The following is a 15,192-nucleotide window of genomic DNA, read 5'->3' on the forward strand; positions in this document are numbered from 1 at the left end:
CAATTAATTTTATTCCAGTTTCATAATTGTTCATATAACAGTAAATATCAATAAGTGCCAAATATTTTTTCTTACAGTTTCCACCTTATTTTTAGTTTTTATAATTTTCGTTTGTTTTTGTATTAAAATTACGTTCCAGTGTTTTCTGTCTATTTATCAAGGTTTCATAACACTTTGTTTATGCCCTAATTCATCTCTGTCGAATTATTTTACAATTTTGTTAGATGCTAGAAAAACATAATTCCCCAATACAAGAATAAAATCAAAATCAAAAACAAATATCGTGTTCGCATTTTTCTCCTTGCTCACCGAACGAAAGTCGAAATTTCTGTAACACACGTATATTTTATTTCACTGTTTCCTGTACAGTACACATACATCTATCGCTCCGAATCGGCCGAATTGAATTTATAGATTTGCCCTTCGACTCAAAGGTTTTACTTTTTTTGTTGGTTTCCTTTATCTCATATAAATAATTGTGCCTAAATAACAGTTAAACTTTCATTTTCTCATTTGCCTAAATTGCATTTACTTTTTGTTCATTTAAAGTCCAAGTCGCCATTGGATTTGCTTTTTGCTTCGTTTTTCTTTCTTCTCCTCCAGTGTTCACATTGTTCACTCATGTTGTTAAGTTTGTGTGTGTGTGTGTGTGTTTTTGTTCGTGTATTTACTTATATACTGCCGAAATTTATTTCTTACATATTTTTGTTCTTGGTTTTACGCACCGAAAACTTTCCTATTTACAGACAGTGACAATAAGTTCTAGTGAAAAAAAAAACGAAACGAATTCCAAAATGATTTGAGTCAAAACTGAAGCCGAATCGAAACACTTCTCCTCGAAGATAACAATACAAGTTGATATCACATATCGAAAATTACATTTTACAAATATTTACTGTATCGATTTCGTTCATCTTGTGAGTGTGTTTGTTTGGGTGTGCGTGCAATCGTGGCACTATTTCACCAGCCTGTGGCCAAGCGTTCACACGTATTCACTAATGCTTAAAACCACCTGAACAGTGTCTTCTGCATTTTGTGAATATTTTTGCTCACTTTGCATCCATTATTGTTAGTCATGTAGTACTAATCCTATGTTGTATTCTTTGTTGTTGTTTCTTTCATTGTGTATTTTAAGATTCATTTTCCTCTTGTTTTGTTTTGTTTAATGTATATGAAATTCATTAATTTACCCTGTTTTATTCTTTCCGTTTTCACTTGATGAGCAGCTGGTTTTTTTTGTTTATTGATTGTGAACTCAAACTGTAAACAATTGACGGTGGCAAATTAACGTTTTGATTTTGTGTTTGATCCGATTTGTTTGGTTTTGGGGACTGAGTTTGTTGTTTATTGACCTGTTTGCAGGGGGTGTGTAAGAGTTGCTGTCATATTTAACGTAGATTGTCTATTGCCTGAATGCTATGCACATTCCTGATAGGATGGGACGGAGGAAGGGTTGGATTCGGAATGACGGTTCAAGTTGGGGGGGGTAATGTAAACAGAAAACGAAACGAACTGTGTTCTCCTTTTGGTTCGCATTATTGTATCTACGTTATTTTGTACATGTGGTTTACAGAATTATTTCATTTATCCTATATTGTTGCTTCAGATTCCAATTTGGAACATGACACTTTTTACACCTGTTTGATCACGATTTCTACGGTTTAATGCTTACCTCCGCTGGCGGGCGGTAAAATGGCGTTCGGTTGGGTTTGGAGATACCTATAAATCGGTACACGGTTTCGGTTGATGTGCCTGTCGGTCTCTCGTTGCCCTATTTTTGATTTTTGTTCGATTTTGACAAAAAATATACAGAGCTGCGCACAGATAATAAGTCGTATACTATCCGAAAGTGTATGTGTGTTATTTTTCGACGGTGTGAACTTCTACGCACAAACTAAATGTGTGTGTGTTTTGGACTAAATGGTTGTTTGTATTTTATTTTGTCACGACACTCACTTGAATGTGTGGGTTTTTTCACACATTCTAATTTTAAAATGTTGTTTTTTTAGTTAAGCGTGCCGAACCTGACTAAATCGAAAACATAAACTGAAAAAGTGCAAATAGCGGATTGGGAAACAAAAATGCATTGGAACAAATGGAAAATTATCCAAAAATTTCGCCATTTCACAACTTCATCGGGGCTCAATGCATTGGTTGGTTAGTTGTATTATGTTTGTGTCGGTTTTATTTCACTGTAAATGATAAAAATATATTGTTTGGCTCTATTGGTAAGTTTGGTATATCACTGTGACGCTGGTTACCGTCTGTCTGTTGCATAATATGGTAGTGTTTCTGTATTTGTTGTAATATATTGCATGTTCCCGCGACAGCCATCCAGTTGTAAAGTCTGGCAGCGCTGGCGGAAAATTCTTGTAACAGAACGAATAAATAATACAGGTAAAGAAAATGCATCCCGTTTCTATTGTTGTAAATTCTGATAGATACTGGCTAATTATCGGCATCCGCTTCCGGCGGTATATCGTGTTTGTGAGTCTGTGAGTGTATACAAAAAAAAACTTCAACCCTAATAATAACCGTAACTAATCGCATCCATCCTGATCGCAGTTAACATCCCTTATTTTTACAAAACATAATCTATGTCGATTCTCACTAACGAAATTATACTCGGCTTGTTCTTGCTGGAGAAAATTTGTATAAAAGTTTATAAAAATCTGATGTTTGAGCTAGTGTTACCAACTGATTTTTTCTTCTTCTAGTGTCTGTTGGTTGTATTCGGTTTCCTATTGTTTGCGATTATCTGTCAGTTTTATTCAAGTAAATAAGTTTGCTTGTAACCTGTAAATTATAGTAATGATCGCCGTATCGAAGATTGAGAGCGTGAAGGGAGGATTCACTTAGTTTTTCTCTTAATTTTTCACTATTTATCGAAGTTGACCTATTCAATCAAGATATTCATAATACATATTAAGAACAAGTCAAGAATGTTTACGACTTCGATATACATCTCACCTTTCGTAATTTTTCGTTTGAGATGTGTAATGAAACAAGATTTAGCTCAGTGTGCGACATGCTGTTTGTGCAAATGACTACCAGATGGCGCAACAGTTGATTTCGAGCCATCTCTCGGACCAGTTGCTGATTGGTCGATTCTAAATAAAGGGTTGTCAATAATTTTTGAAAACACCATGTGCTCACAGTACATACCCTCGAAATTTTTATGGCAAAGAATAACAGAAAAAAATATTATTTGTTGCAAAATATGTAACAATTTGGTTCTACATGAAATCCATAGAATATATGATGCACATAAAAACATTTGAAGAACATGTGTTGCGGGCGTGAAAAAATAATCTTCAGAAACCTTATATCATTTGGAAACTTGTATTTTTTTTTCTTTTTTTTTTTTAATTAAACAAAGAGAAAATTAAGAGTTTGACATAGTTTTTGACAACATGAGGATCATTCGAACGACTTCAACCGAATATATTTACCCGTGCGAAATTAGAATGACTGTATTTTAGATAATGGTGATAATAAAACTAACGGATCCAATTGAGATGATTAAATCATGCAAAACCCAAAAAGTATATTAAAATGCCATCGTACAGCTACCATCGGGCATGAAGCATATGTTTGTCATTCTGGATTGTTGCAATTGAATCTGAAAGCAAACACTAGCTTATTCGATTCAATCAGAATCATACGTACGGAACGTAATTCGTGTTAAATGCATTAAACATTGTGTTCCGTTTGTGTAAAGCGGAAGTAGTATCCGTTACACGTTTTCTTTAGGTGTCTGAAAAAAGTTTCATATTATAATGAAACATTTTCAGTGAATATACTAGAAAATTCATAAAAATATGTTGAGTGAGAGTTGGGACTACATGTACTAAGTATTCAAATAACACGAAGCAATAATTTTCATTCAAATTTCAACAATATAAGACTGCCTCCGGACCTACTAATCTGACAAAGATTGAGTTACTTCAAAAACACGGATTATTTTGGCAATCGTTTTGCAGGCTGCCATACTTGCAATGTTCGATTGGATTTGAGTTCAATGGATTGCAGAATGCCAAAATCGAGTTCGATCGAAACGTCAAATCCAATTGAACTTCAAGTCAGATCGGATTCCAGAATAAAGTTGAGTAAATCAGCTCTATGCCAAAGAAGCAGGGTGCTGCTTGGTGGGACGAGTTAGTGGATGCGAGTGAATCAGATCACTGTACCTTGGCCAAAATAGCGCTCCTAGTTACAAGTTCTATGAGTCTGGTCAACAGACTATCCCAGAAATTTATAACACACTTACAATTTCCTGCCATTTGAGCAATTATCGGTTTTTTGTGCATCCTGTTGTTCACGTTTACGTTACGCGATGGAAAGGATTTTCGCTAGAAGATGTCGAGCCATTGTGTACAAATGGTGTTCTGTTCCTGAGGTAACATTGGTTTAGTTAAAAAAACTGGGAGTTTTCCTTTGATGAGCTACCTTGAATCAAACAATAAAAACTAGCAAGCTTTTGCTAAGTTAAAAGGGTTATCAGTTCATGTTGTGGCCAAAAGATGGAAGTCCAACGTCGGTCGTGTCAAATGAAGGTTTGATGCGTATGACGAAGGAAAAGCAATCGGAAAGAACCTTCAAGCACCTTCAAGTCAGCGCGAAACCAAGTACTCGAAAGTTGTATCAATCCCTTCGTTTTTTGTTAGTGATATACACGCCAGTGGCAGCTATGCCTACCGCGAACTTTACAGGGCCTAAAGGTTGAGGGATATACTGCAAAAATTCCGAGCAAGAGTCTCGCCGAGATGGTGCTCGCATCTAATCCATTGGAGGCTAAGTTAGGCGGTACTAGGTGAGCAAAAAGCTCAATCAGGTGGTATAAGAATTGAAGATAATTTTCGTAGCCAAATGATTACAGGTCCTCAGGGTCCTCAATTGTTCATCTATGCAGTTATTATAGGACTCTTCTGATTGTTCCTTTACTCCTTTACTAAAAGTGGAAGTTCGAAGCTCCAAGACCGAGTTTTCATGGGAGTATGGAAGGGTGGCTGAAATTCCAGTTGCTTCAAAGCTGTATCATTTAAACAATGCCTTAGTTAAAGAAACAGAATGAAGCAGGATCGTCAGTCCAACATTTTAAATGATAACAATTACACCCAAACTAGAGTTGCTAGAAAACATTTCATTTTCGGCAGAAACCATGTCTTTTCATGCGTTGTAGCGTCAAATGAGCAAATAATGTCATCTGTCCCCCAACGCTTTCAAATGTATGTATGTGTGGAAGCAGACATCTCTTTCTTTTTTCTTTTTCACATCTATAGATGGGTTTAGACTAGTAATATATTCATGTGACGAAATATGTTGAGATTTATGGAAATTGCATTAACCGTTTATCAGTAGTGCGAATTGATATATTGAATATATTCATGAATTTCTTCATGCAATTTGAAGTTATGACGAAAGTACGGTCCGTTTACATATACTAATATTTATTTTGGAATTTGTATCATTCTGCTACTTGAATAAACAGCAGTGAAGGGCCATTTTGGATCAGGTGATTAATTTCGACTCTCATCAATTCTTTCTGCTCACTTTTATCGGTCATGGCAATGAACTGACAATTGAGTAGAAAAGCAAAATAATAGAAACATTTTAGATTTAAAAATGAGCGTTGTTTACATCTGCTGACAGCAAATGCTTCCAATGGCGCTTATGAATACGAGCGCAAGAACAAGAAAATGACTCATCTCGCTCTTATTCCTAGAATTTATTCACCTGAAGTTGAACTGCGGTCAACTTTGGTGATTTCTTACCAGTGAAAAATTCACCAGCGTTTATGTTATATATGTCTCGAATAAGTGTATCATATATATTCTCGCCCGTTTACACCTATTTTTGCGTGAATAAATCCATCTATGGCTATAGATCTTTCTAATGTAAACGCGCCATAAGGTTCGCTATCGGTGAAGATAATGACAATGTAAAATTATTTATATTCGAAGGTTATGTAGATATTTATTTCCGACATGTTGAATGATTAGAATTGATCCATGTCGACGGAATCTTGTGTTTATTTATATATTGACAAAATGCCATTATGCAGAAACGCACAAACAATGGTAAAAACATTGAAGCATGCCAGTTAACATCCAGTCAACAGCCAATCCTAGGTAAATTGGCTGTTTTTTCTTGTTTACAAAATTTAAAAAAAAAACTGTATGGTAGAAAACAATCAACTCAAATTTTGAATATTTCATTCAAAATATTACTGAACTCCAGCACTGTGGATTATAAGAAAATGTTTCAACATTATTCAAAAAAAATAATTTATGATTCTATAATGGCTAAATTTAAATTTAAAAATTTAGAATGGCTAAACTGGGAGCACTGTATCTAGCCATCGTTGAATGTACGATGTCGAATGTACAGTGTCGACATCTGGTTGCAACATTCATACTTGTGAGTCATATTATTTTGAACGAAACTAGCAGGTACGAGAACAATTTTAAGCTTTTAAAATTAGAATGAAATTTTTTCTCCATACTTGAAACACGCAGTCTTAAACCTTACTCAACTTTTTTTATGAATGTTCTAGTATTTCCTGTAAAATTTCGTCATAATATAAAATCATTATCAGTCACAATTTTTGTTCAAGATTTTTTTAACCGCTGACAGATAAAATGTTACTTTGAAACATAAAATAAATATTTGATACGGAAAAACTATTTCTCATTCATAATTTTCATTTTTGAAAGTTTATGTTTCCTATCTATGAATCCATTACCTTTTCCGCTTCACTTATCGAAGCAAAAAGCTCAATATCATCAATGCGAAAGTGTATTGACTAACAACCAAGGTGCTGCCATCTGGTTGTCAAAACTGAAAACTCATAAGTTGCATGTCTATCCGCTTGGAGCGAAATTGGCGGTATATGTCGATGCGTCACCGGAAGCTTTGAAAGTGACAAATTCATCTATTTCTCTTTCTACTTTTCACATCCTTGATTAATTGTGTTTATACTCATCACAAAAAAAATCCTCGACCTTCACACTCTCAGGCGTTCGACCGATCCCAACAAATAACTATCTTGTATTGCACTTTTTTTTTGGTTTCCCCGATTGGGTTTCATCTATTGTTTTTCATATGGTTGGCTGTGGTAATTGCACAAATATTTGTAACTGTATTTTGATTGAGGAACTATTGTTGTTTTGTTGTTGTTGTCACTGTTGCTGTTGCAGTTTGACACTGCTGCTCTGTTTATTGTTTTGCTCCGCTGGCAACACTTTGTTTCATGTTGTAAAAATAGTGAATCGTGTTGCGTTTGTAGTTTTTGTTTTTGCTTTTTCCTGTTTTCCACCCCACCGCACTGTATTTCTGCTATTGTTGTTGGTTGAAGTAGCCTGAGATGCTTGGAACAGCTCAAACAGAACTAGCCGCGGTTGATTTTTGGGACAATTTTAAATATATTTATATTTATGCGTTAAGTGTGTGTGGAAAGAAAAACGTTTCTTCGTGCGACCCTGTTCTCTGTCAGTCGGCGCTGCAGCTCCACACTAGTAGTAGTAACCTATGTAATGCGAGTTAAAATTAGTTCCATTCAGTTTGCTTTTTCGCTGCGCGATTTCGCGTGTGCTTGTTTTTTTTATTTCGTTTTGTTCATTTGTTTTGTATATTGTTTGTTCAACAAGTTTTTGTGGCTATTGTGGCCGCTCCCCATCTGTATATACTTTGCTTAACTAAATGTTGCCTTCTTTTTCTGTGTCTCTCCAGAGCGTTATGTGATAACACTGATTCGTTCACTGAATTTAGTATGTTTGGGTTTGCTGGGTTGTGTGATTTAATGTTTGCTTTGAAACTAATGAGTTGAAACGAATAATTGCAAGTAATTCAACGAATAATCGGAACGAAATTAGGGAAGGGTTTGTTCAGTCTTTATTTGATTCGGGGTTTCACTGAGTGTGGAACATTGGGTGTTGAAAAAAAAGAAGGGAGTTAATAAAACAAAACGTGGTAAAATATGTTGCGTATAAAATTGCGGTATTTATTTGAATAATACTGTATCGTTTGTTGTTGGTTTCCGTCGCTTCTTCTTGGAAGTATGCTGGGGTGCGGAAAAATTAAATATACAAACAATATTACCACATACGGGCATGTGTGTGTGTGTTCGTGACGGTGATTAACTAAACGACTACGGGAAGGGAAGTGGAAGTTTCTGTAAATAATATTTCTTTAACAAAAAATAAAAATTATACTAATAAACATAAAATACGTATAAAACATTGCGTGCCGGCGATATCGGCACTGTTATTCCTCACTTAATTATGATTCATAAATAAATTAGCTATTGTTGTAGAAGATATCTTTTTCTTCTGTATGTACCACCTATATTTTTTTCATACATTCGTTTGTTTGTCCCGCGCATTTCGCGTTCCTCACTGTAAATGGATTTTAAAACTTATACTTTAACTTATATACTCAGGAAGCACGTTTGTTCATCTCTTAACCAGTAGTTCTATTGTGTCTGTGTTGTATCTTGTAATCCATTTGAAGTACTGCAATTGTATTATCTTTACAGAAAATAATAAATTCTCTCTGTGTTGGTTTGTTATATGTTTTTTTTCTGTACCTATCTGCACTATCGCGATCGTTTGGCTTTCGTATGAAGGTTACAATAAACTAAAGTTATGTCCGTGAAGCACCATCTTGTTGAACTAAATCGCGTCGTTCAACAGAGTTCAATAAAAACTAATCGGTGTGATGCTATTCGCTCTCTTTGCACAATCGTAATCGAAGATAAATATTGCCCCAAAATCGTGTGTTTCTAAAAGAACCATGTTTGTGTTTTTTTTTTGAAAAATAAAATACTATACACCTTACAGTTAAAATTATTCATTGAAATAAAATATTGCATTTGTTCTACTTATAACACTGCCAATATAATAAAAGTATTCATCCAATATATACTCAAAATAAAAACAGTAATAATTACTTTTCGTTAAAAATAAAAAAATGAGAGAAAACACTAACACTATCACGTTTGTTGGTTTCTTTCGGCTTGGTTAGCTTTCGCTTCGTTGAAAAAGTTTGCTTTCAGTTTGAGCCGCCGACGGCTCTTTCAATCGAAGACACCGACCCCGGGGGCGGCGTCACTCGTTTGCGCCGCCAGGTGTCCGTGTGCACTTTGTCGTGTCGCTATCTCACAGCCGCGCTCACCTCTCTCGTTTTCGTTCCTCCTCCTGCTTGACGCTTGAGCCCTTTCTCAACCCACCCACTTGGGATACCTTGGCATAGCCTTGAGGCGGTCAAGAAAGTGCAAATATTAATCCTGTCCGTTCTGTTGATAGATTTCTCTCCGACTGTCGGATTGGGGAGCACCGGGGCCTTCCACCGCCGGCCCTCCCAGGCCGGACATCGAGGATCGGTTCAGGGCGAGTGGCTGGGGGAAGTCATCGTCCATCGATTGCTTCGACCGATCGCTTTTGCAGTCCTCGTCGATGCCCATCGGGAGCTGATGGTGGTGTTGATGCCGGTCGGGAGGCAGGAGATTCAGCATGCTCAGCGGGAGACCGGGGAAACCGCCAGGGAAGTCCGGATAGAAACCCGGTGGAAACGGATTGAACAGTGGGTTGGGACTCGATAGCAGTTCCGGCTCGGAGGAAGCCGAGCGAGGTCCCCGTTGATCTCCGGATCCCGAGTTACCTCCATTGCCACCCGGATGGTGACCCATGTCCTTATCCTGGCCGTCCTTCTTGTCCTTGCTGTTGTTGTTGTTCATGCCCATCTGCAGCAGCTCGATAGGAGGACCACTGATGCAGTCCTTCCGCAACTGTTCCAGCTTCAAGCTCTTGCCGTACTTTCCGCGCACATACATCAGCAGCGAGTTGTACGGGATGCCGAAGATGCGCGACGCCTGGCTGGTTGTCATCTTCTTGTTCCACACGTGCTGCAGTGCCTCCGTCAGCTCGGCGTTCGTCCAGGACCGGGGTGGACCACCCCGTGGTGCCGAGTGCTGTCCCTTGGGTCGGTTCACTGAAAGAGAGAGAAACAGAGAATCGTTAGATGCGTTGTGCTAGATAATAGATGCTCAGTTCTGGGGGTTATATCATGGGTTACTCGGAGGGGGTTCGGCTACCAAAATGGGAAATAGGAGAATCGTGATTGCACAGCACTCTGGATCTATCGTGATGCCTCGTGATGGTTATCGTCCGCTGACCGCGGACGAGATTTCAGTTTAACGCGCTTTGCTTCCATAGCGTTTCGCCAAATGGTTGCAGCGATTGTGCACTGATTGATCCACTAAATTCCATAATCGACGGAAGTCATGAAAAGCAGCGGAATATTTATAGCAGCGAAAAGGTTATCAACGGTGAAGAATTACAGCGATTGAGCGAACCATAAAAAACCATCCTCGCCAATAATTAATACGATCAACTGATCCGTGGCCTGTTCGGCCTAATTGGACAATTTGACTACTTTCTTCCGTAAGGCAGCACACACCTCTTCCAAAGTCCTAACAGCCGAAACAAGAGCCCTCTGCCTCCCGCTGCCTGCCATCGCTGGCACAAGGAGAGGGCGGACGACGGTGAGAAGATAAAAAATCACTCCGTTTCCACCCCCAAACAATTGAAAAGTTTCTTCGAGTCACGACTTTTGGCTCTGTTACTAACACTCAGTCTTCGTCGGGGTGCGCGCGTTGAATGCTTCTTCAAAGCAGCGCGGGATAACAACCCAAACAAGGAACTGCTGGCTGCACGAGAAGCGCACCGCGAGATGATTCAAACGAATTGAACAAAAAAAAAAAAATAGAGGCTACAGATCGGAGACGACCAAAGAATGAAATGAAAAATCTCCGGTGTCGCTGCTGGAGAGATACGGAGGCCACTCGGAGGCTGGATCCGTGTGGGTTTATTTTTTTTGGAGGGAGGACGCGCATATGCGACCCAAAGGCTTGTTTTGCCCCAGAAGTTGATGTTTGTTCTCGTATATGAGGCGTAATTTGTCGCGCTGCATGTTACCACGGGATTCGGGCATTAATCTTGCGCATTAACATGGCCTCGTGCCCACCGTTGGCACGCACTTTACATCTTTTACCACCGCCGCCACCGGCGGCTTGCCACAGGCGGAGAAACCTTCTCCCCGGGACCATAGCTTCCCCGATAATTATCCCGAGTCAAACCTAGCGGTAAACGTAAACACATACGCACTCTTCCATTTTTGGCGTTAATTGAATATATGGTAAAATTACATTCCATCTCCGCCGAGTCCGAGAGCCCAAGAGCCCCCGCAACAGGCCGGAATAATTGCCGGGGCTGGTGTACTAGAATCGCGATTTTCTCACCTCTTTCTAATTTCATAATTCCATAATCGCACCCCCGGGCCTCTCGAAACCGCTCTGTGCAGCCCGCCAACAACAAACCCCAAGACATCTCTTCGCTTAGCCACTTCGGATCATCAATGGGCGGCTGGTGCGCTCACCCATTCATGTGTGTAAAAGGGAGTAATATCCGAAAATTGTTGGATTATGATTGTCGGTAATTTGTGGCGGGGTGAGGGCGTCCCCCGTCCCATTCACCCCCTCGTCTGGGGGTATATTTGGTCTTGTTCGCATTGCTCCGCGCTTTAAGCAACGAAAGGTACGAGAGAGAAGAAAAAAAATTAAATAAAGGTGTTAATCGATTCCCTTTTCATCCCGGAAGCCAACGGAGCTGCGATGGTAGGTAGGCTATGATGTGTGTGTGTGTGTTGAGGTGTGGATGATCTTTTAGCGCAGCGAAAGAAGACAACGACGATGCTCAAAACAGCAAATCGATTGGCGCAAATTGATTCGCATTTATCGCTTGAACGCATCCGCTTGTTTGAAGTTTAGAGAAAAATAAGAAGACACTGGCGATTGAAACGTTGTTTTGGGATTTAATGTGATTCATCAGAATCATTGACATCAACATTTATCTATGAATTAGGATTCACACAGTCAAATCTGTTCTTGACACTACGCCACTGCACAATGGTCCAGGAGGTGCATTTAAGTTTTAAGTTCATTGTTCTAAAAACAGACTACTGAAATCATACAAATTCGTATGTAAACTGGCGCCCACTCGGAAAACCAATTCAGTTGTGGTTGCGAAGTGACTGTAGGATGGTTTCGCTCACTCACCTAACTGCCGTAATCTCGCAAAGTGACGCAAGCGCCAACATTGACATTTTATGTTTATATAGATCGATGAAGAATACCAAATCCTTCCAAACAACTGTGAAAATTTACAGAAATGTGAAAAAATGACCCCGTGAAAGCTTGAAAACGGAGTGGCGCAAGCGCCATTTTCCCTATGTTGTGACGTAATTTGATAGTGATGCGATGTGATTTTTTTATCTGTTCTGATAGAGTACGATGAACGCGCAGAAACAGCAATATTCACATAATAACTTCTTCCGTAATGAACGTTTAGCATAATAAAAGTCACATGCCTTCTTTCTTGTAAAAAAAACACTTTTCCGAAAAGCTTGTCATGCCAAGTATTTTAATCAAAAACAGTCCATCTCCATGTAATGTTACTTGTATAATAGCAATTTTGTTTGAGAATTACAAATCATGTACTAAGAAGCTCACAAAACCATGTACTTTAAATTCATAAAATCAAACTCATCTTAAAGTAAAGTTATCCTAGATTGAAGTGTATTGCTGTTCTCACATATAGCTCATAAAGATTAGAACTAAATAGTTCAAACTCATCAATTTAATTGTTGATTACAAGGATCCCCTAATATGTAGTGTCTTTTTTCTTCAGGCATCAAGGGACAAAGCTTCTTGACGATGTTTACTTTCCTCGCCTGTTCAATTTCTCTTTTGAATAAATTGAAGCTGAGTGTTGATTGAAGGATAAATGTCGGATTTGGAGAACAGCTGCACTCTTCTAAATGCTCCAAACGAAACGAAACACATCTTGTAACAAAACTCAAACCATCCTCGCGTAAACTGTATCTGTTTTACTTCGGATAATTTCGGACGGCATTATATTATTTAACACGGATGGTTTCAATTGCATTTTGAATTCGAAAAAATCGGTGCTGTCCATAATTATTACAATCGGGTTCTCAACTACGTTAACCTGCTCGACTCATGCTACAAAGTTGGGAAAGTATGTGAATTCTTCTCCCTGATGCTTCGCTCAACGGCAGCATGTTGGAGAAAATTATTGGAAACAGATTCTCACATACTTTGATGGGTGAACGCCAATCGGTTGTGGAAACAGCGATTTAAATTTGCTGTTTCCACAACAAACTGGCGTTGGAGGCATAGCTTAAATAAAACTGCATTTTTTTTCAAAAACCAAGCCGATGGCAATGTTTTTCCATCAACAATACACATTTTGTACAGATCAGGTTGTCGTAATGTACGCGTATGCTGATTATACATGCAATTTTACAAAAAGTCTCGTACTGAAAATTCTTACCTCTGGCGCTTTGCGAGATTACGGCAGCTAAGTACTATGCTCTTTACTCCCAATCCCATTTCTTTTCTGCCGCCGGACTGAACGGAGGCTTTAGAGAGAAACGAAGTATATCGATCTGATAGGAGCCTCTAGTGAAAGACGAAATATCGATGATAATTCGATTTATATTTCGTACAAATGGTACAATTGGCTATGGATTCGATAGCGGAGAATACGAAATGTTTAATATAGAGAATATTTCACCACATCAAAGCGACAGCATCGTTTGATGAAAGCAACAGTGCCAATGTTGAATGTTCACGAAAACTATGATCAGATTGATGCGGAAACTCACATTGGTTCCGTACATCGTTGGTTTTCATATCGTTAGATGCAGAGTGTTCTGAATCGCACGAAACGGTTGTTGATTTTATACGTTGTCAAAGGTCTATAATGGTGGTCGTTGAACAAATATAAAATCCTCTGTGGCGGTAGTAAATGTCCACAAGAAGAGATACATACTGGCAAGAAGGACACATACCTCGTATATCATTTTTTTTCCTTACAAGCAATACGTTTTAAAACTATTTGAATATATTATAACTACATAATTATTAACTTAAGTCTAATTAGCCAAAACTACAGTGCAATATAAAAAAAAATATATTCCTTCGTTGCCTCGTCGGTATTATCCTTGTCTTGAACAGTGCCTGTGGTGGGTCGTAACAACTACATCGCCAGTTGATGTAGCAACGGTATCCTTTGGTAGTGAGTGCCTCCTTGTTTTGTTAATAGCTCCTGTAATGATCTTATCTCAACGGGTACTAAGTTCTGCTTGTGTAATAGGAAAGGAAGGGAGAATGTACAGTGGGAGTAGGAGATGTGACCTAAATAATAACATTAGCGCTTCTTAGGAAGACATATATGGGGAACATAAAATTAGGATCGCGAGTAGCTAAGATATCGCGAACTGGCATGCGTGAGTGTACTCCTTGAGCCTTTAAATCGGCAACCAGTTTAATTCTTTCATTGCAAAATTCATTACATGACCAAACAACGTGCTCGATGTCATGATATCCTTGACCACAATTGCATAAATTGTTAGTAGCAAGACCTATGCGGAAGAGATGCGCATTTAGCGCGGAATGATTGGTCATCAATCTGGACATAGTTCTAATAAAATTTCTGTCAAGATCTAACCCTTTAAACCAGGCCTTCGTTGAAACTTTGGGGATAATAGAGTATAGCCATCTCCCAAGCTCATCTCTGTTCCATTGGTTTTGCCAACTGGTGAGTGACTGCTGTCGGGAAATGGAGAAGAATTCCCGATACGCTATTTGTCTTTCAAAAACTGTGCCCTACATACTACCCATCTTTGCGAGTGTATCCGCTTTCTCATTACCAGGAATAGAACAATGGGAAGGAATCCAAATGAAAGTGATTCGAATACATTTATCAACAAGAAAATTCAATGCATTCCTAATTTCGATAAGAAAATATGATGCTTTCGTCTGTTGTTTCAAGGATTGAATGGCTTGTATAGTCTTAGCAGATCCGAGAAAATAAAATAGTGATCAGGTGGTAAGGACTCAATGGTCTTAATTGCATGATATATTGCAGCCAGTTCGGCAACAAACACTGAACAAGGGTCTTCAAGTTTATGAAAGCTTGTGTAATGATCATTAAAGATACCAAAACCAGTGGATTCCGTTGATTCTTGAACAATCAGTGAAAAACATTCTTAAAGAATTGATATGGTTATATTATATTTTGAAGCGAAAATATTAGGGATTAACGATGA

At 38.5% G+C, this 15,192-nt stretch overlaps 1 protein-coding gene across 1 annotated transcript in view; it reads right to left on the bottom strand.

The window, feature by feature from the left end:
- Positions 1-3: 3 nt before the first annotated feature.
- Positions 4-15,192, bottom strand: part of LOC129765860 (protein jim lovell) — a 73,219-nt gene continuing 58,030 nt past the window's right edge. Inside the window, exon 3 of the mRNA XM_055766298.1 lies at positions 4-9,990. Coding sequence (XP_055622273.1) covers positions 9,281-9,990 — 710 coding nt within the window. The 3' untranslated portion in view covers positions 4-9,280. The remainder of the gene's footprint in view (positions 9,991-15,192) is intronic.

This window comes from Toxorhynchites rutilus, chromosome 2 (assembly GCF_029784135.1).
Source record: "Toxorhynchites rutilus septentrionalis strain SRP chromosome 2, ASM2978413v1, whole genome shotgun sequence".
In the NCBI taxonomy this organism is placed as follows: Eukaryota; Metazoa; Arthropoda; class Insecta; order Diptera; family Culicidae; genus Toxorhynchites; species Toxorhynchites rutilus.